Consider the following 17157-nt stretch of genomic DNA (forward strand, 5'->3'; position numbering starts at 1 on the left):
AACTGTACAAATGTGCTCCCAGCATCAACCAAACTTTTTCTTGTCTGCTGTAATTAAGACGATACTGCCAAAGTGCACTCTTCAAGAATAAAACTTCAGCGAAAAAAGTTTGCAGACTCCAACAAATACTCACAGTTACAATTAATCTGCCCAGTGATCGCATCCTGCCCATGAGGAACATGTCCTCTCTCCAAATGGGAAAGTAATTGCAGTCTTTGCCACCTATACTCCCACATAATAGCACTTAGACCCTGCAATTTAGTTTTCACTCTTCCTCACGTCTCCATCTGCATATGTTAAGTGTAGCAATTACACTGGGAAATTGCTTCTAACTACATGGGGTTTATATGGACAGTTTCTTCTCTTGGTAAGAGCATAAAAGGAAACAAGAGTGACACAGTTACATTGTTCTACAGTATCTACCCATGTGTTTTTGTTCTCATTTTATCTTTTTACTTTTTAAAAAGGTGTGCAAAGTTTTTGTCACTTTTTAACAAAAACTTCTTTCGGTCTGTTGAGGACAGGCATTTAAGCCATTTGTTGCACGTTTACATGTTAGAGTTTAATTGAGACAGTAGATCAGGACATTTGCTCATTTATCAACTATACTATTACAAAAAAACCTCACTACCAGGCATTGTCTTGTTCAATTCATAGTAACTGTAAATGTAATAATTCAGTTTGTTTATTTCACTTTGAGATATTAGCACATTTCATTGATGGGAACACAGAAACACTCACAAACTGCTCATGCGCTCATGATGCAGTGACACATTTCATCTGGGCATTTGGGAATTGATGTCTTTTCCTTTTCAGATTTTTTGTGTTTATTTCGATGACCTCCACAAATTGAATCTATTGTTTGATGTGTAATACCTTCACTATCCCACATTATTGAACTGAATTTCAGTGCAGTTTTTTTGAAGGATTGTTTCACCCAAATTATAAATCATGCAATTTCTCACATTCCTATCTAGCCATGCAGACAGGTTTAGATGGATCTTCTGAGGCATCTGTCTCTGAGATTTCAGCCTCTATCCCAGTATAATGAGGTGAATGGAATTGAGCTCGTGTCTCTGTTATTTTGGGTGAGAAACTACAGTTTTCATTGAAACTACTGCCAGAGAAATGGTTCCACTAAAAACTTTTTGGCAGTGTGTTCTGTGGATTCTCCAGTGTCAAAGGGGTATTGTTTCTAGAAAGAGATGTTTTAAAATGTGCTGAGAGCCCCACAGACATTGTATTGGAGCCGCGCCAGAGATATCAGATACAGATATCTCAAAATATGGACAAATATAACCAAAAACTATCATCATGGCTACATACCACTGGAGGTTAGCGAGAAAATTTGTTTGTTTGTTGTGTTGTTGTTATGTAAGTTGGGTGGAGCGAATTGATTGCATAGATAAGTGCTAATGCTGCACCTCGCAGCACTTGTGAATGTTCTCTCACCCCTCTTTACTGCTCTTATGACTGCTACCATTCACTGACTGCTGCCGCAGGACCTCCAGGCCTTTAGGACATTCTCCTTTTTGCATCTCTAGTCTCTCTCTCTCTGGTTGGTCTCTCCACCCCTCTGCACCCTGGGGATGAATGCACCAATGAGGAGCCTCACAGTGAGTCCCCTGGTCCTCCTCCACCTCCACCTCATCTTCTTCTTCCACAACACCTCAGTCACTTACTCACTCAGTCACAGAGTGTCGCATATATGCCTTGATGTCAGACGTGGTGGGCATTCCTGTCTCTATGAGCGTACTGTAGATGTGGGTAGTGTACTGTACACCATAAGGGCCATGGTGTTAACTAACTGTTGTGTGTCATTTACAGGGTATGCCTGATCGCATGTTATGTGCAGTGCTGGAGCAATTTCAGCTTTACTTTTCCCTTTGGTATGTGCGCTTTGTCTCCATTCAGAGTGTCATTTCTTCTTGAGTTCTTATTTTGAAACGGCCTGTACACTTTTTTTTATTTTTCTGCATACACATATACCCAAGCATACTGAACCATGGACATGCACAGGTAACACTAACTCACACCTCACACTGTACAGTAGGTTGCACAGCTTAATACGCCTTGGTGTTCAATACAAAGAAGATCATGTAGGGTCTTTTTCGAAAGGTAAGTTACTGTAGCTGTTCCAATGTGAATATACTCGTCCTGTGTTCCATGTGTGCTACGTTGTGTATCACGGTGGCCATTCACCAATGCAACAGATTTAATTTTAGTCCACACCTCCGTTCTGGCAATTCAAGTCAGGGTAGTTTATTTTACTGAATATACATCACAGTATACTAAAGCTTAACACTACATGTAATAACATTCATAAGCCATTATTGATACACAGCTTATTTAATAAATTAATACTATATTTAAATATAATAACTTACAGTGAGCGTTCTTTTTTTTCCCAGAAGTGCACTGGTATTTTTAAAGTCAGTTACTGTTAATGTGTCCATACTGTATATGGCAAGCCAAGTGCCTCTGAGCTGCATTAAATACTGTACACGATAATTATGTAGATTATAATTCATATTGGACACATTGGAGTTACTAAAAGTGGTACTGCCACTGCCCAGACTTGGATGCAGCCAGTGTGTTCTCCTGTTCCTCATTTAGCTCACCTCATTTTTGTTCACTGTTTGGTTCGCCTCCCTCTCTCTGTCAGATCCACTCTCTGTATAGCACGGCAAGTCCCAGCATGCTAAAGAGGAAACAGAGTTCACGGGTCGAGGCCCAGCCCATGACCGACTTTGGGCCGGATGAGACCCTCGCAGACAGCGCTGACATCTTCTGGATCAACAAACCAGTGAGTGTACTCGCATACAGTGGGGGAAATAAGTATTTGACCCCTTGCTGATTTTGCAGGTTTGCCCACTTACAAAGAATGCAAAAATCTACAATTTTAATCATATGTACATTCTAACAGTGAAAGACAGAATCCCAAAGAAAATTCCAGAAAATCACATCATATGAATTTATTAAAATTGATAACCATCTGATGAGGAAAAACAAGTATTTGACCCCCTGGACAAACAGCAAGTATTCTGGCTCCTACAAGCCAGTTAGTCTTTCTTTAAGACACAGCCCCAATCCGAACCAATTATCTACATCAAATACACCTGCCTCACCTCGTTACCTGTATAAAAGACACCTGTGAACACCCAAACAACCAGCATCCAACATCACTACCATGGGCAAGACCAAAGAGCTTTCTACGGACATCAGGGACAAGATTGTTGATCTGCACAAGGCTGGGATGGGCTACAAGAGAATCGGAAAGCAACTTGGAGAGAAAAGATCAACTGTCGGTGCAGTTATCAGGAAATGGAAGAAGCACCACACCACCGCCAATCTCCCTCGGTCTGGGCCTCCACACAAGATCTTGCCTCGTGGGGTGTCCCTGATCATGCGAACGGTGAGGAATCATCCCAAAACCACAAGGGGGGGAACTGATGAATCAACTGAAGGCAGCTGGGACCACAGTTACAAAAGAAACGGTTGGTAACACACTACGCCGTCATGGATTGAAATCCTGCAGCGCACGCAAGGTCCCCCTGCTCAAGAAGAAACATGTACAGGCCCGCATGAAGTTCGCCATTCACCACCTGGACGACTCAGAAGAGGCCTGGAAGAAGGTGATGTGGTCAGATGAGACCAAAATAGAACTTTTTGGCCTCAACTCAACTCGTCGTGTTTGGAGGGCAAAGAACACAGAGTACAACCCAAAGAACACCATCCCCACCGTCAAGCATGGTGGTGGCAACATCGTGCTTTGGGGGTGCTTTTCAGCCAAGGGGACGGGACAACTCCATCGTATTGAGGGGAGGATGGACGGGGCCATGTATCGTGGAATTCTGGACCGACATCTCCTTCCCTCAGTGAGAGAGCTAAAGATGGGTCGAGGATGGGTGTTTCAGCACGACAACGACCCTAAGCACACCGCCAAAGCAACAAAAGAGTGGCTGAAGAAGAAGCACATCAAGGTTCTGGAGTGGCCTAGCCAGTCTCCAGACCTGAATCCGATTGAAAATCTTTGGAGGGAGCTTAAAATTCGAGTTGCCAGGCGACAACCTCGGAACCTGAATGATTTGGAGGCTGTCTGCAGGGAGGAGGGGCCAACATCCCTGCCGAAATGTGCACAAACCTTGTCACCAACTATAAAAACCGTTTGACATCTGTGCTGGCCAATAATGGCTTTTCTACAAAATATTAACATGGTGTTTGTCCAGGGGGTCAAATACTTGTTTTTCCTCATCAGATGGTTATCAATTTTAATAAATTCATATGATGTGATTTTCTGGAATTTTCTTTGGGATTCTGTCTTTCACTGTTAGAATGTACATATGATTAAAATTGTAGATTTTTGCATTCTTTGTAAGTGGGCAAACCTGCAAAATCAGCAAGGGGTCAAATACTTATTTCCCCCACTGTATGTGTCAGGGTCAGCTTAATACATATGTCATATGTTCCATTCATGCCAGATATTTTAATTATTTGTAAGTCACACTTAATTGATGTATTTCCTTTGAAATGTTTTACAAATATGGCAAGGTTATTCAAATAGTGGGACAGCAAAGAATATAACAAAATATTATAGAACCGTTTATCATTGTTTTTTCTTTTGTCCTCTTTCTGCAGTGGGTGCACTCCCTGCTGCGGGCCTGTGCCATCATCAGTGTCATCTCTGTGTGTATGAACACCCCCAAGACATTTGAGCATTACCCTCCGTTGCAGTATGTGACCTTCACGCTGGACACACTGCTCATGTTCCTATACACCGCAGAGATGATTGCCAAGATGCACATCAGAGGAATCATCAAGGTAGCAACTGACAGAGTTACATGGTCATAGGTAGCACATTACCAAAATCAAGCTATAAGATTACATTGTTTTTTTTCCACACTAAACTAAAATATTGAACTATGAAATACCAACAAAGGAAACCGAAAATACATTGAACTAAAGAGGGAAAATGCTGTTACATTGTGACTTGGAAACCACACTGTAACACATGAATATGACATTTTAAATATTAAATAAATGAATAAATACATAAATAAATATGCCTATGGAATACATCCTAAAATAAATAAATGAGGAAATAAAATAAATGTAAATAATGTTAAATAAAAAAATAGGTGTTACTTTAATTTCAGGGGACTTTTGTTTCATAATGTCACATTTATTTATTTCCCTCTATTTATTTCCACTTGTTATAATCAAATGAAGGGGCGTGGCTATATCACAACCTCAGACCATACAGTCTATGCCTCAGGCCAAAACAACTAGTTAAAGTGTCCATATTATGAAAAAAAAACAACTTTTTCTGGCTTTTTTTGTGTCTCTGGTGCTTCTACACGCATACAAACTTGGAAAAAAAACATCCATGCTGTTTTGAGTGAGATACGGGTTTCTGAATGTGTCCTGCCTTCAGTCTCCGGGTGAGCTGTTCAAAATCAACACAGCTTTTTACGTCACTAGCCGAAACGAGGTGGCTAACCATAGCATGCTAGCGCTAGCATGCTAGCTCGTTCTGAATGGCAAAACACTGCTACAACACACACAAGTTCACCATAATCTACAAAATAACTACTTACATGTCTCTGTTCTACAGGTATTCCACGCAAAGTTGGAAGTGCGCCCTTGTTTAGAAGATGTCTCCCGGCTAATCCTGCCTTGTACTAACTGAAGTTGTAGAAACAAGCAGCTAGCTGATGTGATCCTTACCAAAGCCGGTCTACAGAAAGCCGTTCCACTCCCTATTCAGCCCCATTGTACCGAATTTGGTTGCAGTTCCACCAGAGTTCCACTGGGGGTGATCGCGGTCCAGTGCAAAATGAATGGGACTCTATGGAGCTAGCCGGCTAAATGTGTCTCTTTCGCCTGATAGTCGTTGAGAAACCTCAGATTTGATTGTAGTTTTTGCAAGTTCAACATGGATTATAGGTCAAAAGTTGAATGAACGAGTACTTATGTCCTTTTGATTTCTTACAGGGTGAGTCGTTGTTGCCCATAACACGCTAGCATTCTGCTATTGAATGCTGATTGGTCAGTGAAGGACTGATTACGATTGGAGATCTCGCTTGACGGCATCCAAAGCAGAGCCAGAATGTCAGAGTGAATATTTCGGCGTGGTCTTTAAAACATCAGCAAACCTCTTTCTAGCACGTGTATTAACAGGGAGAGCCGAACCTGTCAGCTGTGTTGTTGATGTCTCGAGAGAACAAAGGAAGCAACTCAGAGCTTGCCGTAAAGCAGTATCTCTGGCCGTATATGTGTATGACGTCATTGACATTTTAGAAGGCTTTTTAGAACAAAAAAATTACTTTAAAAAAATCAAACATCAAGCAGTGTGTATTTTCTTAGCCTCCCCTTTTGAATGCAACATTCAAATTACTAGACAAAAAATGATATCCTGAGAAAAGTGGATTTTGATAGCTCCATAGCGCTAGCCTGACAAGCCAGACCCACATCTGGCTGCAAAATAAATTTGCTGCCACTAGGGTGTGTCTAGATTTCTAGGCTACCATAGAGTCCCATTCATTCTGCACTGGCCTGTGAGCGCCCCCTATATGGAGCTCTGGTGGAACTGCAACCAGTTCAGAAGCCGGAAGTAACGAGGGAGTGGAACTTCTTCCTATATGCCTTGTTGCTGAAATGTGCTATACAAATAAAGCTGCCTTGCCTTGCCTTGCCTATATTAGAAATTATTTGTCCTTACCTAGCTACTGCGCATGTGCGACTGCCAACAAATATGTTACAACAGTGAGAGGTCTCACTCTGTAGCTAAAACAGAGACCTGAACACAGGGTGAAAAGAGGATCTACAGCAATGTAGCCTAGAAATCTAGACACACCCTAATGGCAGCAAATTTAATTTGCAGCCAGGGGGGTCTAGGCACTCTCCGTTGACTTGCGAGCTGGAAAAACTGGTCAGGCCAATCACATTGTGTATAGAGTCGGTGGGTGGGCTTATGGCTGCTGCTGCTGTCTTCTAGAAGACTTGGAGTTAAGCTTTTCTTTGAGAAAAGAACAAAGAACGGCACTTAAGTCATTCTTAAAAAAGGAAGATGTGTTCGGAATTTTGCCGACCGGATACGGCAAAAGTTCTATCAACTAGCTTCGCTACCTTCTTCGTTGCTCCGCCTGGTTGTAGCGCTATCCTATTGCGTGCAGAGGGAATTTGAAAGACAATCCTGCCCCTCGGATTGAGTTCCGTCCATGGAGAGTTCCCAGACCCAACATCTTGATGTGGGTCTGGCTTGTCAGGCTAACAGCAATGTGCATTACAACAAAAATATGGTGTTTTTTTTTTTTTAAATTAAACCATGTAAACCTATTCTTGTACAACCTCAAAATACAATTATGAACCTGAAATTAGCATAATATGGCCACTTTAAGCACTGGCCTGGGTGGTCCTTCTCTCTGCCCCCCTGTGTCTCTCTGATGCTGGGTCTTGCTGTTGCTTTTTTTTTTCAAGTAGCAGCTAGCTAGCAGCTAGCCACCAGCCCGTTGTGACCTGGGATCATAATGCTGGCTCTGGTTCGACTGTGGAGCTGGCGTGAGCCGCTCTCGTGCTGGCGGGGACCGCACTAGCTAGTTAATCTGGGAACCAGGCGAATCTGCCGAAATCATGTTTTATTTCCTCTGGCAGATAGTGATATGCTGGCAGTGCCAGGCTACTTGCTAGTTGCTTTTAGTCTGAGGCTGTGAGATAGTGACGGCCCTTCATTTGGAAATAACAAGTATATATATATATATATATATATATATATATATATATATATATATATATATATATATAAAACAACACATTTTATAGCAAAATGGGAAAGGGAACTTACTAATTCACACATCATAGTTTATGACAGCTACTGAACAAGTAGAGACCTGATTGGCAACATGTTGGTCCATCAGCTTTTTGGTGTGTCAGATTTTAGTGACACTTTAAATTCAACCTTACTAGTTGTATTGAGCTGTACATTTTTATTTTATTTTATTTTATCAGTTTATTTGTCAGGGACAATACATATAGGCATTGTTACATCTAAAGTGCAATGAATGTTGGACTTCTAGCCATAGGCTAATTTGCAGTCCTTGTCCTTGGTTAGGCTTTTAGAAATGAAACACAAGGAAAAACGCTATAAAATAGACATACAAACAAACAGACAGTCACAGATGCATGAAAACTAACAGTAAAGCAAACATGGACCAGCAGCCACATACTGTACATTACATGCATAAAGACGAACGATACAGCAGACTGAGGGAGCAACCTAGATGGTTAAAAGCTGACAATTCAAGCAAACATTCACATAAATATAAAACCTAACAGTAAAACAAACACAGACAGAGCAATTAAGCAACTAAGAATAAACAAAAGAGGAGCGTCAATTATACTGTGCTGTATCAAACATGTGACTTAGTGTTTGCAAATTTGCCTCTGTTTAAGCCATAGTTTTACCTTTAGTATTAAATACTTTGTGATCAGTTATTGTTTGTATATCAGATGGTAAGGTGTTCCAAATCTGTGGGCCTTTAACTGAAAAACAGGTCTGGCGGAATGCTGTCTTGCACTTTGCAGATTTACAGTCTCCACGGACTGCACCTCTTGTAGTGGCTTCTTTACTGGAGTATTTTTGAATCATTTAATATACCAGTTCTGGGGCAAGACCATTCACACACTTAAAAATAAGCTTCATAAACAAGAAATTTATAAAATGATCAAAGATTAATAAATTAAACTTGTGTTGAATTTTACAATGATGCCATTTCATTGGCTTCTGATCCAGTGTTTTTAGAGTTTGCTTAAATGATGACAACATAAGTTTCATTGCTGACTGCGTGGCCCGACCGATGCACAAAAAGAAAGACGTGACAAAATCATGGCATGCATGTAGAGCTGAGCAGCCTTAATTGGTAAACAAGATTTTATAAGTCAAAAGCAATTCAAGTTAGCCTTAATAGTCTTGGATAATTTTCTGATATGTGCTTCAAATAACAATTGGGAGTCTAAGACAACACCTAAACATTTAAACTTTCTGTATTTCATTCTGATCAATAGTTATTGTAAAATCTTTATTCTTATAGAAAAGCACATGGAAACAGTTTTTTTCACAATTCATAGTTATGAAATTGTTTTTAAGTCCGATGATTAAACACAATTCAAATCCAAAGTATACAGATAATGTTCTAAAGAAGCATCCAGGAACAGACAGCTGGTAGATGAAAGGCATAATTACTGCCATAAAAAAAGTGTGGACAGCTTAATTGGCAAATCAAGGATAACAAGCAGGGAGGCACTGGAGGACACAAATTTAGAATCACAAGTGCAGGAAAACAGTATAAAACTGGAATATTTCTGATTCTTCTTTCTCTTGTTGTTGCTTTTAGTTCTTAAAGGTAGATCAAACCCATCTTTGTCCGTAAAATGGGAAGGTATTTTATTTTCTGTGTATGTCAAGTAAAATTCAACTTTTATAAATGATGCACCCGTCACAGATTAGAATTTTTAGATTTGTGGATCTATTCAACATGTCTATAACCTTGACACTTTGAAGTCATATTTTGTAGCTAGTTGATGAAAGTGCCTGCACAAAGCAAACAATGCACACAGCTTGGTAAAGTACAGTAATTGTATGCTTTTGTTCTTGTCAGTGTGTAATCAAACATGGTCTCTGTAGAGTGTCTCAGAACACACCCTCCTATTTGCAGCCTTTCTTCCTGTGGAAGACTCACCCCCTAAGAGCTTTTTACATACTCTCTCTCTCTGTAAGTGGTTATTAAGTATGCCCATTTTTGCTGTCCCTATGACATTTCAGTTTCTTCACACTTCAGGGGACTATTCATTTTTTGTCTTATCATGTTGAAAACAAAACTGTTTGAATATTGTTGTCAGACTTACTGTCAAAATGGGAACAGTAATTTCAGAATGTGTGTGTTATTTTCCTTGGATATTGCTATGCCATTACTTTTTCACACAACAGCTTTCTATCACAGTGAAAGCTTAATCTGTCAGATTATCAGAAGGGGATGGTTTGCACTTGATATTGGCAATTTTCAGAACCACAAAGACATTATTAAAGCCTTAAAACATCACAGGATGTCTTGTAATTGTTAGAATACATCAGCTTTTTTGAAAAATAAGGCCTTGGATAATGATGATGTTCATTTATTCTTGTTCATATTTTTTGCTCATATTCTCTCGTTTTTTGGCCTTTTGCTGATGCCTCCTCTTTCTTTGTTTTGTCTCTGCACAGGGGGATAACTCCTATGTGAAGGATCGCTGGTGTATGTTTGATGGATTCATGGTGTTTTTCATCTGGGTGTCCCTGGTGCTGCAGGTATAATGCAACATTTACAATTACACCTTTCTCTGCATTTATATTGGCATTTTCTTCCTGCAAGTGCTTGTACAGCTTGACATAAAGCAATCAATTGTAGTAGCTGGTTTTTACTTCATAACAATCCATTTCTCTTTGTTTTAGGTGTTTGAAATAGCAGAGCTTGTGGATCAGATGTCTCCATGGGGAATGTTGAGAATCCCCCGAGCGCTCATTATGATCCGGGCCTTCAGGATCTACTTCCGCTTTGAGCTTCCTCGCTCGCGCATCACCAACATACTGAAGTAGAAAACTGTCATGAGCATTTCTCTACACTATGGTCTCCACACTTAATGGATAGCCATACACGTAACAATATGCCTTTCTTTACTCTTCTGCTTTGCAGGCGATCTGGGGAACAGATCTGGAGTGTCTCCATCTTCCTGCTGTTTTTTCTCCTGCTCTATGGAATTCTGGGTGTTCAAATGTTTGGAACGTTCAACCACCACTGTGTTACTAATGATACACAGAGAGGGTAAGAACAACGTTCATTCAACCTTTATTTATCCTTGAGAGATCATGAAGGGCGACCCTCATTTACAATGTCATCGAGTCAGATTACAAACACAAATACAGAACAGCAACACAGAAAGTACAATCATAAGAAATATAGAAAGACAATAAACCATTCAGAATTGGAAAAAGATTTGATAAATAAATTAGGATAATAGGGATGCAAAAGAAAATACAATTATGTAAAGCAGTTACAAGTAGAAGGTTTCAGGTTTAGAATCAGATTTCTAAATGATCCAAGGGGCACAATTGAGTTGATTTTATGAAGTATAAAGGCACCTAACTTTGGATGCCTTTTTTGTTGTTTGTTGACCCTCTTATTACTTATTTCAACTAAGCAATTGTACTAAACTGTCATCCTTCAGATTCTTAATGAACACCTTTAAATACCTGATGTCTTTCCCAGCTTTAACAGAGGTGGTGATGCATTTTATGTTTACTGAAGTAATAATGGTTAATGAAGTAGTTTTAAGAAGCTAAAGGCAACATATTGTACATTGAGTGTCTTTCTTATTACAGTACAGTATATGGACTAGGGCCATCACTAAGTGCAGAACACCATTGGTACACACATAAGGTACAAACATAGATGAGCTTGAATGCATCTGTGCATTACAGCCTATAAAAGCCAATCAAGCATATACCAGCAAGCATATTTGGTCATAACAAAAATAGCCTATGAATACAGCTACTGAAAAACTTCTGTAAGCTCCCTCGTCTGTGTTGATGAGTTCTTCCTGCAGGCTTTGTGCTCGGATGTTTGTTACTTATGAGTTCTGGAAATTGGTTTGCAGAGGTAGCTTGTATTACAATCTGCCTTTGTGAAACACTGCAGGGGTCTGCACAATCTATATGCTACATTAAAAGATCTGGAACTTTAAAAATACAAACTCTGTTAGTATTTAATGCACTATACCCAGCTGTCAAATTCCATATAGCATTTATATTGCAGTATGTCATATATACTTTCAAGCTCTTTCTTCTCCATTTCTTTGCTTACATTTTCTTACAGAATCTCACAGCCATTTGTTTGTTACAGCACAAATAGATGCTGTACAGTCATGTGCTTCTATTGGCCTATCAGTGCCATTGCCCAAGTTAACAGCTGCATACATTAGTTTAAAATGCAGTGAATTGCTATTTCTGTGATGTGACAGTTAAAATCCATTACACTCTGAAACAACTGGTTTAACCAAAACCATATCATGAAGAATATCTGTACTGGTGTGCTGTTTATAGAAATTATACTGCTCATCTCTACCTTCAGATTCCAGCCAGAGATGGGACGTTATCAAAGGTTCGAACAGAGATAGAGCTTTGGTAACTTGGTCCTCTTGGAAACAATTGTGTAATGAGAATGAATATTGTACATATTGACAAAAAAAAAAGATGACTTGATTTTTTTATAGGATTGCAACTGTATCCTCCCTTAAAAACAATACCCTTCCCCTGCACAATGCCAAGGTAGTACATTTAGAGAGAGAGCTCAGTTACAGAGACGATAAAGTTAAAAAGTGTGTGCAGTGTAGTGAATAAAAACGTGAAACGGTGTGCTGTTTACACCCATTGTGACATGCTGCTTTACTGAATTACCTCAAAGCAAACCAATGATGGGTCAGCCTAATCAGCCAGTCTGAAAAATCTTGACAGCATCTCATCTTTTGTGATCAATTTGGTGTGACCGTCTAAGCAGTAACACATTAACTTGGCTTTTTTAAAGTGGAGCAGCAACTCTGAACAACCTAATATTCAGGAGCTGTTTTGGTCAGGATTTAGTCATTCTTATACATTTTTTAATTATAGTAATTTAGAGGGTACATAGGCAGGGGCTTCCTGCTAAAATACGTTGTTTACTTTTAAACAATGGTGGTCAGCATATTCTTGCAACAGGAAACCCAACACCTTGTGGGCAGGTGGGGATGTAAAGTCACAGAAAAAAGAAAATGATTAAATAAAAAATATCCATGAACTTTAATTTAACTTAATCTACTTTTTAATTGTCTTTAAACAAAATGAATTAAAGTGAAATGACCAGTATTATAATTTTGACATTCTGTATAACCCCCTGGCTACCAGCACTGGGGGAGATGTGGGATTGGGGATGTGTGACAGTGGGGTGGTGATGGCGCAGGGGGTATGCCACATACCTTTGGTGTGGGAGACCTGGGTTCAATACTTCAACCAATGTGTACCTGAGCAAGACACTTAACCCCTAGTTGCTCCAGAGGCGTGCGACCTCTGACATATACAGCAATTGTAAGTCGCTTTGGATAAAAGCGTCAGCTAAATGACATGTAATGTAATGTGTGCACATTGCTGTAAAAAAAAATCAGTATGTATTTAAAAACATTTGGGAAGAATTTGATTTAAACTATTCAGTTGAGGATGTTGATATGATACAGAGAATAGGAATCCCTGTGGGGACAAAAGATGGGGCAAGCAACCATCATGGTTAATTTCCCAGGCTGCAGGGAGAGGTAATACTAATTATAATAATTTAAATGTCCTACATTGTCCAGTATGAAGCTCATTCCTGCTCAAGTGCTACCCATTTATCTCTCCTTACTGATTGTGTGCCTAAGCACCTTACACTGCATACATTGACCATTAGTAGGAAAGAAAGCACACAACATTGTCATATTTATAGCTCTGACCTCCCTCTATACAATCATTCCAAAAGAGGCGTAGCGGCACATCTAATTTGTTTGCTGCTGTGCTCCTTTGCCCATGTCCCTTGCATATATATGCTTCAATGGGGTATTTTTGAAATATGTCAAACAAGGACTGATGTGTCTAATCTCTATCTGCCATATGCCCTTAGCACAAAGTCAAAGCTCCCTAGCTTTTCAAAAACAAGAGATGTGATGGGAATTGGGGAAAAATAGCAGGGGACACATTTTCTGATATGGATATTGGATGAAAAGGGTTTTGGATTTGTGAACAAAATAGGGTGTCCTCTCCTGGATATCAGGATTTCTGCAATTAACCTAATGGCTATTTAACTCCATGGAAATAATTACATACATGGTTTTGTTAAGTATGAATTATATCTACTGAATTGGGCTTTTGTGCTTTGTAAGGTCCTTTAAAGCTATTTTTTAGTTTGTGTGTTTGAGTGTTATTCTAAATAGAAAAGTCTTCTTAAAAAATAATATATAGGCTTTTTTGAATGACATGACAAAATCATTTCTGGGATTCAACCAAATGAACGCAGTATTGATTAGATATTTTGAACCAATTAATGTAATAGTAACATTTTAGAGGGTGTAAGCATAAAAGTCTCTTTTATGAAAAAAATGTGATATGAAAACATGTTTATTAAAGGTGCAATATGTAATACTGACAGCTAGTGTTTAAAATAGTTACTGCAGTACAAATTCAAAACTCTGGAGAGAGTCGTCTCCCTTGCCCCCACCTCCCCAGACTCGAAGTTCACGGAGGTTGCCAGGCTGAGACTGCAGCATCCATAACAACGTTGCTAGACGCTTGTCTCACATTATAGCCAGACATTATGTCACAGCACAGCGGAGTAGCTAACGTTAGATGCTGGCTATATTGACAGTCCTAAACAAGTTCTGTACCCAACTGACAGACACTTTTTTTGGCTTAGAATTAAGGTAGGAACCGCTAAAAACACAACAACCTCGCCGTCCTCTACACCCGATGGACAGAACATGGCAACAATCGCTAAACACACTGCAAACTCACAATCCTCTCTTTCCGATTTATAGCCCCCTCTCTTGGCTTAAAATAACTCACCGTTGTTGGCTACAGCCGCTGAACAGGCTACATGTTGTAAATAGCCGTGGCCCGCTTGCCTGGTCCTCCGGTAACGTTAGCAGTTAGCAGGGTTAGCATGGCGGCGTAAGCCAGGACCAGTCGGGATCACTTTACTGGCTGTGTCTCAATTGTTTTTGCAAGTAACCAACTCGGGTACTCTAGCTATATGGTTCAATGTGAGTACATGATTTTTGAAATGACATAACATGCCTGTCCCTTGTAGCCGTGATAAATTAGCCTGAAGCTAATGCTTACCTGTTCAGGAGGAAATTAGCCAGCTCAGCGTCCTTTTGTGTTCTAAGCTGTCTCAATTTTTCAAATACATCTCCAATATTTACCCTGGGTTTGTTACGTCTCTGGTCACACAACTGTTTTTTTAAGTTAAGTAGAATTTCTCTCCGTTGATCCTGTTCGCTTATTTTCTGCTTTCATGGCTGTACTAACATTACAGCTGTAGCACGCTGGGTTTACGTTTTTACAGGTATATCTGGCAACCCGGCCTGGCTGTCAAACCGGGTAGTTGATAACAACACACAAGCCAAAACACAAACAGAAATTCGTCACGGAACGGAAATTTTACAAGGAGAAAATACTGGCATTAGCATTGTTGTCAGAAAAGATAGTATTTCAACTTGACATGTTTCTTTAATCTCTCATGATGCATTGGGGTAATTTTGGGATTTATTATAGTAAATATATTAAATATTGGACCTTTAAGATTACTTTGTTTTCAAATTGGATAGAGAACTTAAGAAAAAGGCCATTGTTAGTGTAGTGCTTCATAGGCTAAACACACTGATTCAGTGCATTATGTTTTAACAAGAGGTGTTCTCTGAGGTGGGCAAAAGCTGTTGACCGGACTCACATTTTCAATTATGCAAAACCTTACAAGTAAATTCTGGTTTGATGAAATAACAGATTCAGAAAACCAATTATAAACAATGTCTTATCACATATATGGTTTGCTTTTCATTAGACTCACCAAATTATTAATATCTAATTAATACTGGACATTAGTTTTCTCATTTGAGGCTTCATTTATCTCTTCTTTGTCATCAAGAAAAGTGATTTATTTGATAAGATACAGTGGTATTATTCAGCCCAGTATAATAAGCTTTATCGAATTCATCACTATGCCTCTGATTGCCCTTTGTGATGTGCAATAAATTATCCCTTCTGATCCTGTACCCCTTAATAAACAATTTGGATGAATGTCTGGGCAGCCAATTTGAAGGCATTCATTTTCATTAGAGAAATAAAGCAGCCCCTGAAATAACACCTGTGGCTAAAAGACAGGGAGACAGGAAAAGAGGGAGAGGACACAGTGTGTGTTTGTATTCTGTATGTGTGTGCACACAGGCAATATTCATCTGTGTATGTGTGTTTATCATGCTTATATTACATTTGTAACAGGCCATACATTTTTCACCTGAACCATAAACTCTGAACCCTGATTTCATTATACATCGTAGTATCAGCGTCAAATGTTAAAATGATCTCAAGGCTCACCATTGATTTTGAAATCCACTTGGACCTTTAAGATACAAAAGTTCTATCTTCATTTTGCTGTTACAATCCCTATTTGTATATGTTTCCGTATTTAAGATATTATTTCCATGTACCAGATGTTGCATACATTTGAAGTGTTGTTTTTCTTTCTTTTGGTCAGTAATGTGACATGGAACAGCTTGGCCATTCCAGACACCCACTGTTCCCCTGATGGGGAGGGCTACCAGTGTCCTCATGGCTTCAAATGCGAGGACCTGGAAGACCTGGGCCTCAGCCGACAGGAGCTCGGTTATAGTGGCTTCAATGAACTAGGTATGAGCTATACACTTACACATTTAATACATTCAAACATGTACACATAACTGTCTGATGACAACTAAATAAAGTAATTCACACTATTAACTTCTGTTGTCACTTAACTAGGGTTGGGTACCGAAACGCGGTGCCAATAGGGCACCGGTTCCGACGTAAACGGTAATAACGAGACCGAAATAAGAACGAAAATTCCGGTGCCTTGTTTTGGTGCCTGACTTTTTGTTTTTTCAGAAGCATCGCTGCAAGTTACCGTTAGCTAGTAGCTGGATTAAACACAATGGTTAAAATGCTGACAGTTTACGTTAAGCGGTGGTAAGTGTGACTGTATTTCCTTGTCGAGGATTCCAACACCGGGACGTAACATTCTGACTGCAGCTGCCGTTGTCGGAAAAACAACACAGACGGGTGCGTTTACTTGAAACTCGCCAGCCTTGTGGTGCATTTTAAGTTATTGTAAAATACCCTTTTCCCATCTGGTGCTTGTTTTTGTCTTTTACCAGCAATTTACTGCTGAAAATTGTTATAAGTTATTGTTATTACATTATTAATCAATCATTTAATTTTGACCATATGGCCTTAGCAATAAACAAGCCGTTCTTTAATGTTGCTAACTGTCGTTTTGTGCTCCTTTTTTATATTTTATATATATTGTACTGTAT

At 39.5% G+C, this 17157-nt stretch overlaps 1 protein-coding gene across 5 annotated transcripts in view; it reads left to right on the top strand.

The window, feature by feature from the left end:
* Positions 1-17157, top strand: part of nalcn (sodium leak channel, non-selective) — an 84668-nt gene that overhangs the window by 2869 nt on the left and 64642 nt on the right. For 2 of the 5 annotated variants that reach the window (XM_028591007.1, XM_028591012.1), the window contains exons 2-7: positions 2666-2806; positions 4639-4821; positions 10259-10342; positions 10487-10626; positions 10728-10856; positions 16344-16495. In XM_028591007.1, coding sequence (XP_028446808.1) covers positions 2666-2806; positions 4639-4821; positions 10259-10342; positions 10487-10626; positions 10728-10856; positions 16344-16495 — 829 coding nt within the window. Of the gene's footprint in view, positions 1-1502; positions 1617-1827; positions 1890-2665; positions 2807-4638; positions 4822-10258; positions 10343-10486; positions 10627-10727; positions 10857-16343; positions 16496-17157 lie in introns of all 5 variants that reach the window. The other 3 variants (XM_028591008.1, XM_028591010.1, XM_028591011.1) reach the window with 3 other exon arrangements.

Source organism: Perca flavescens, chromosome 11 (genome assembly GCF_004354835.1).
Source record: "Perca flavescens isolate YP-PL-M2 chromosome 11, PFLA_1.0, whole genome shotgun sequence".
NCBI lineage: Eukaryota > Metazoa > Chordata > Actinopteri > Perciformes > Percidae > Perca > Perca flavescens.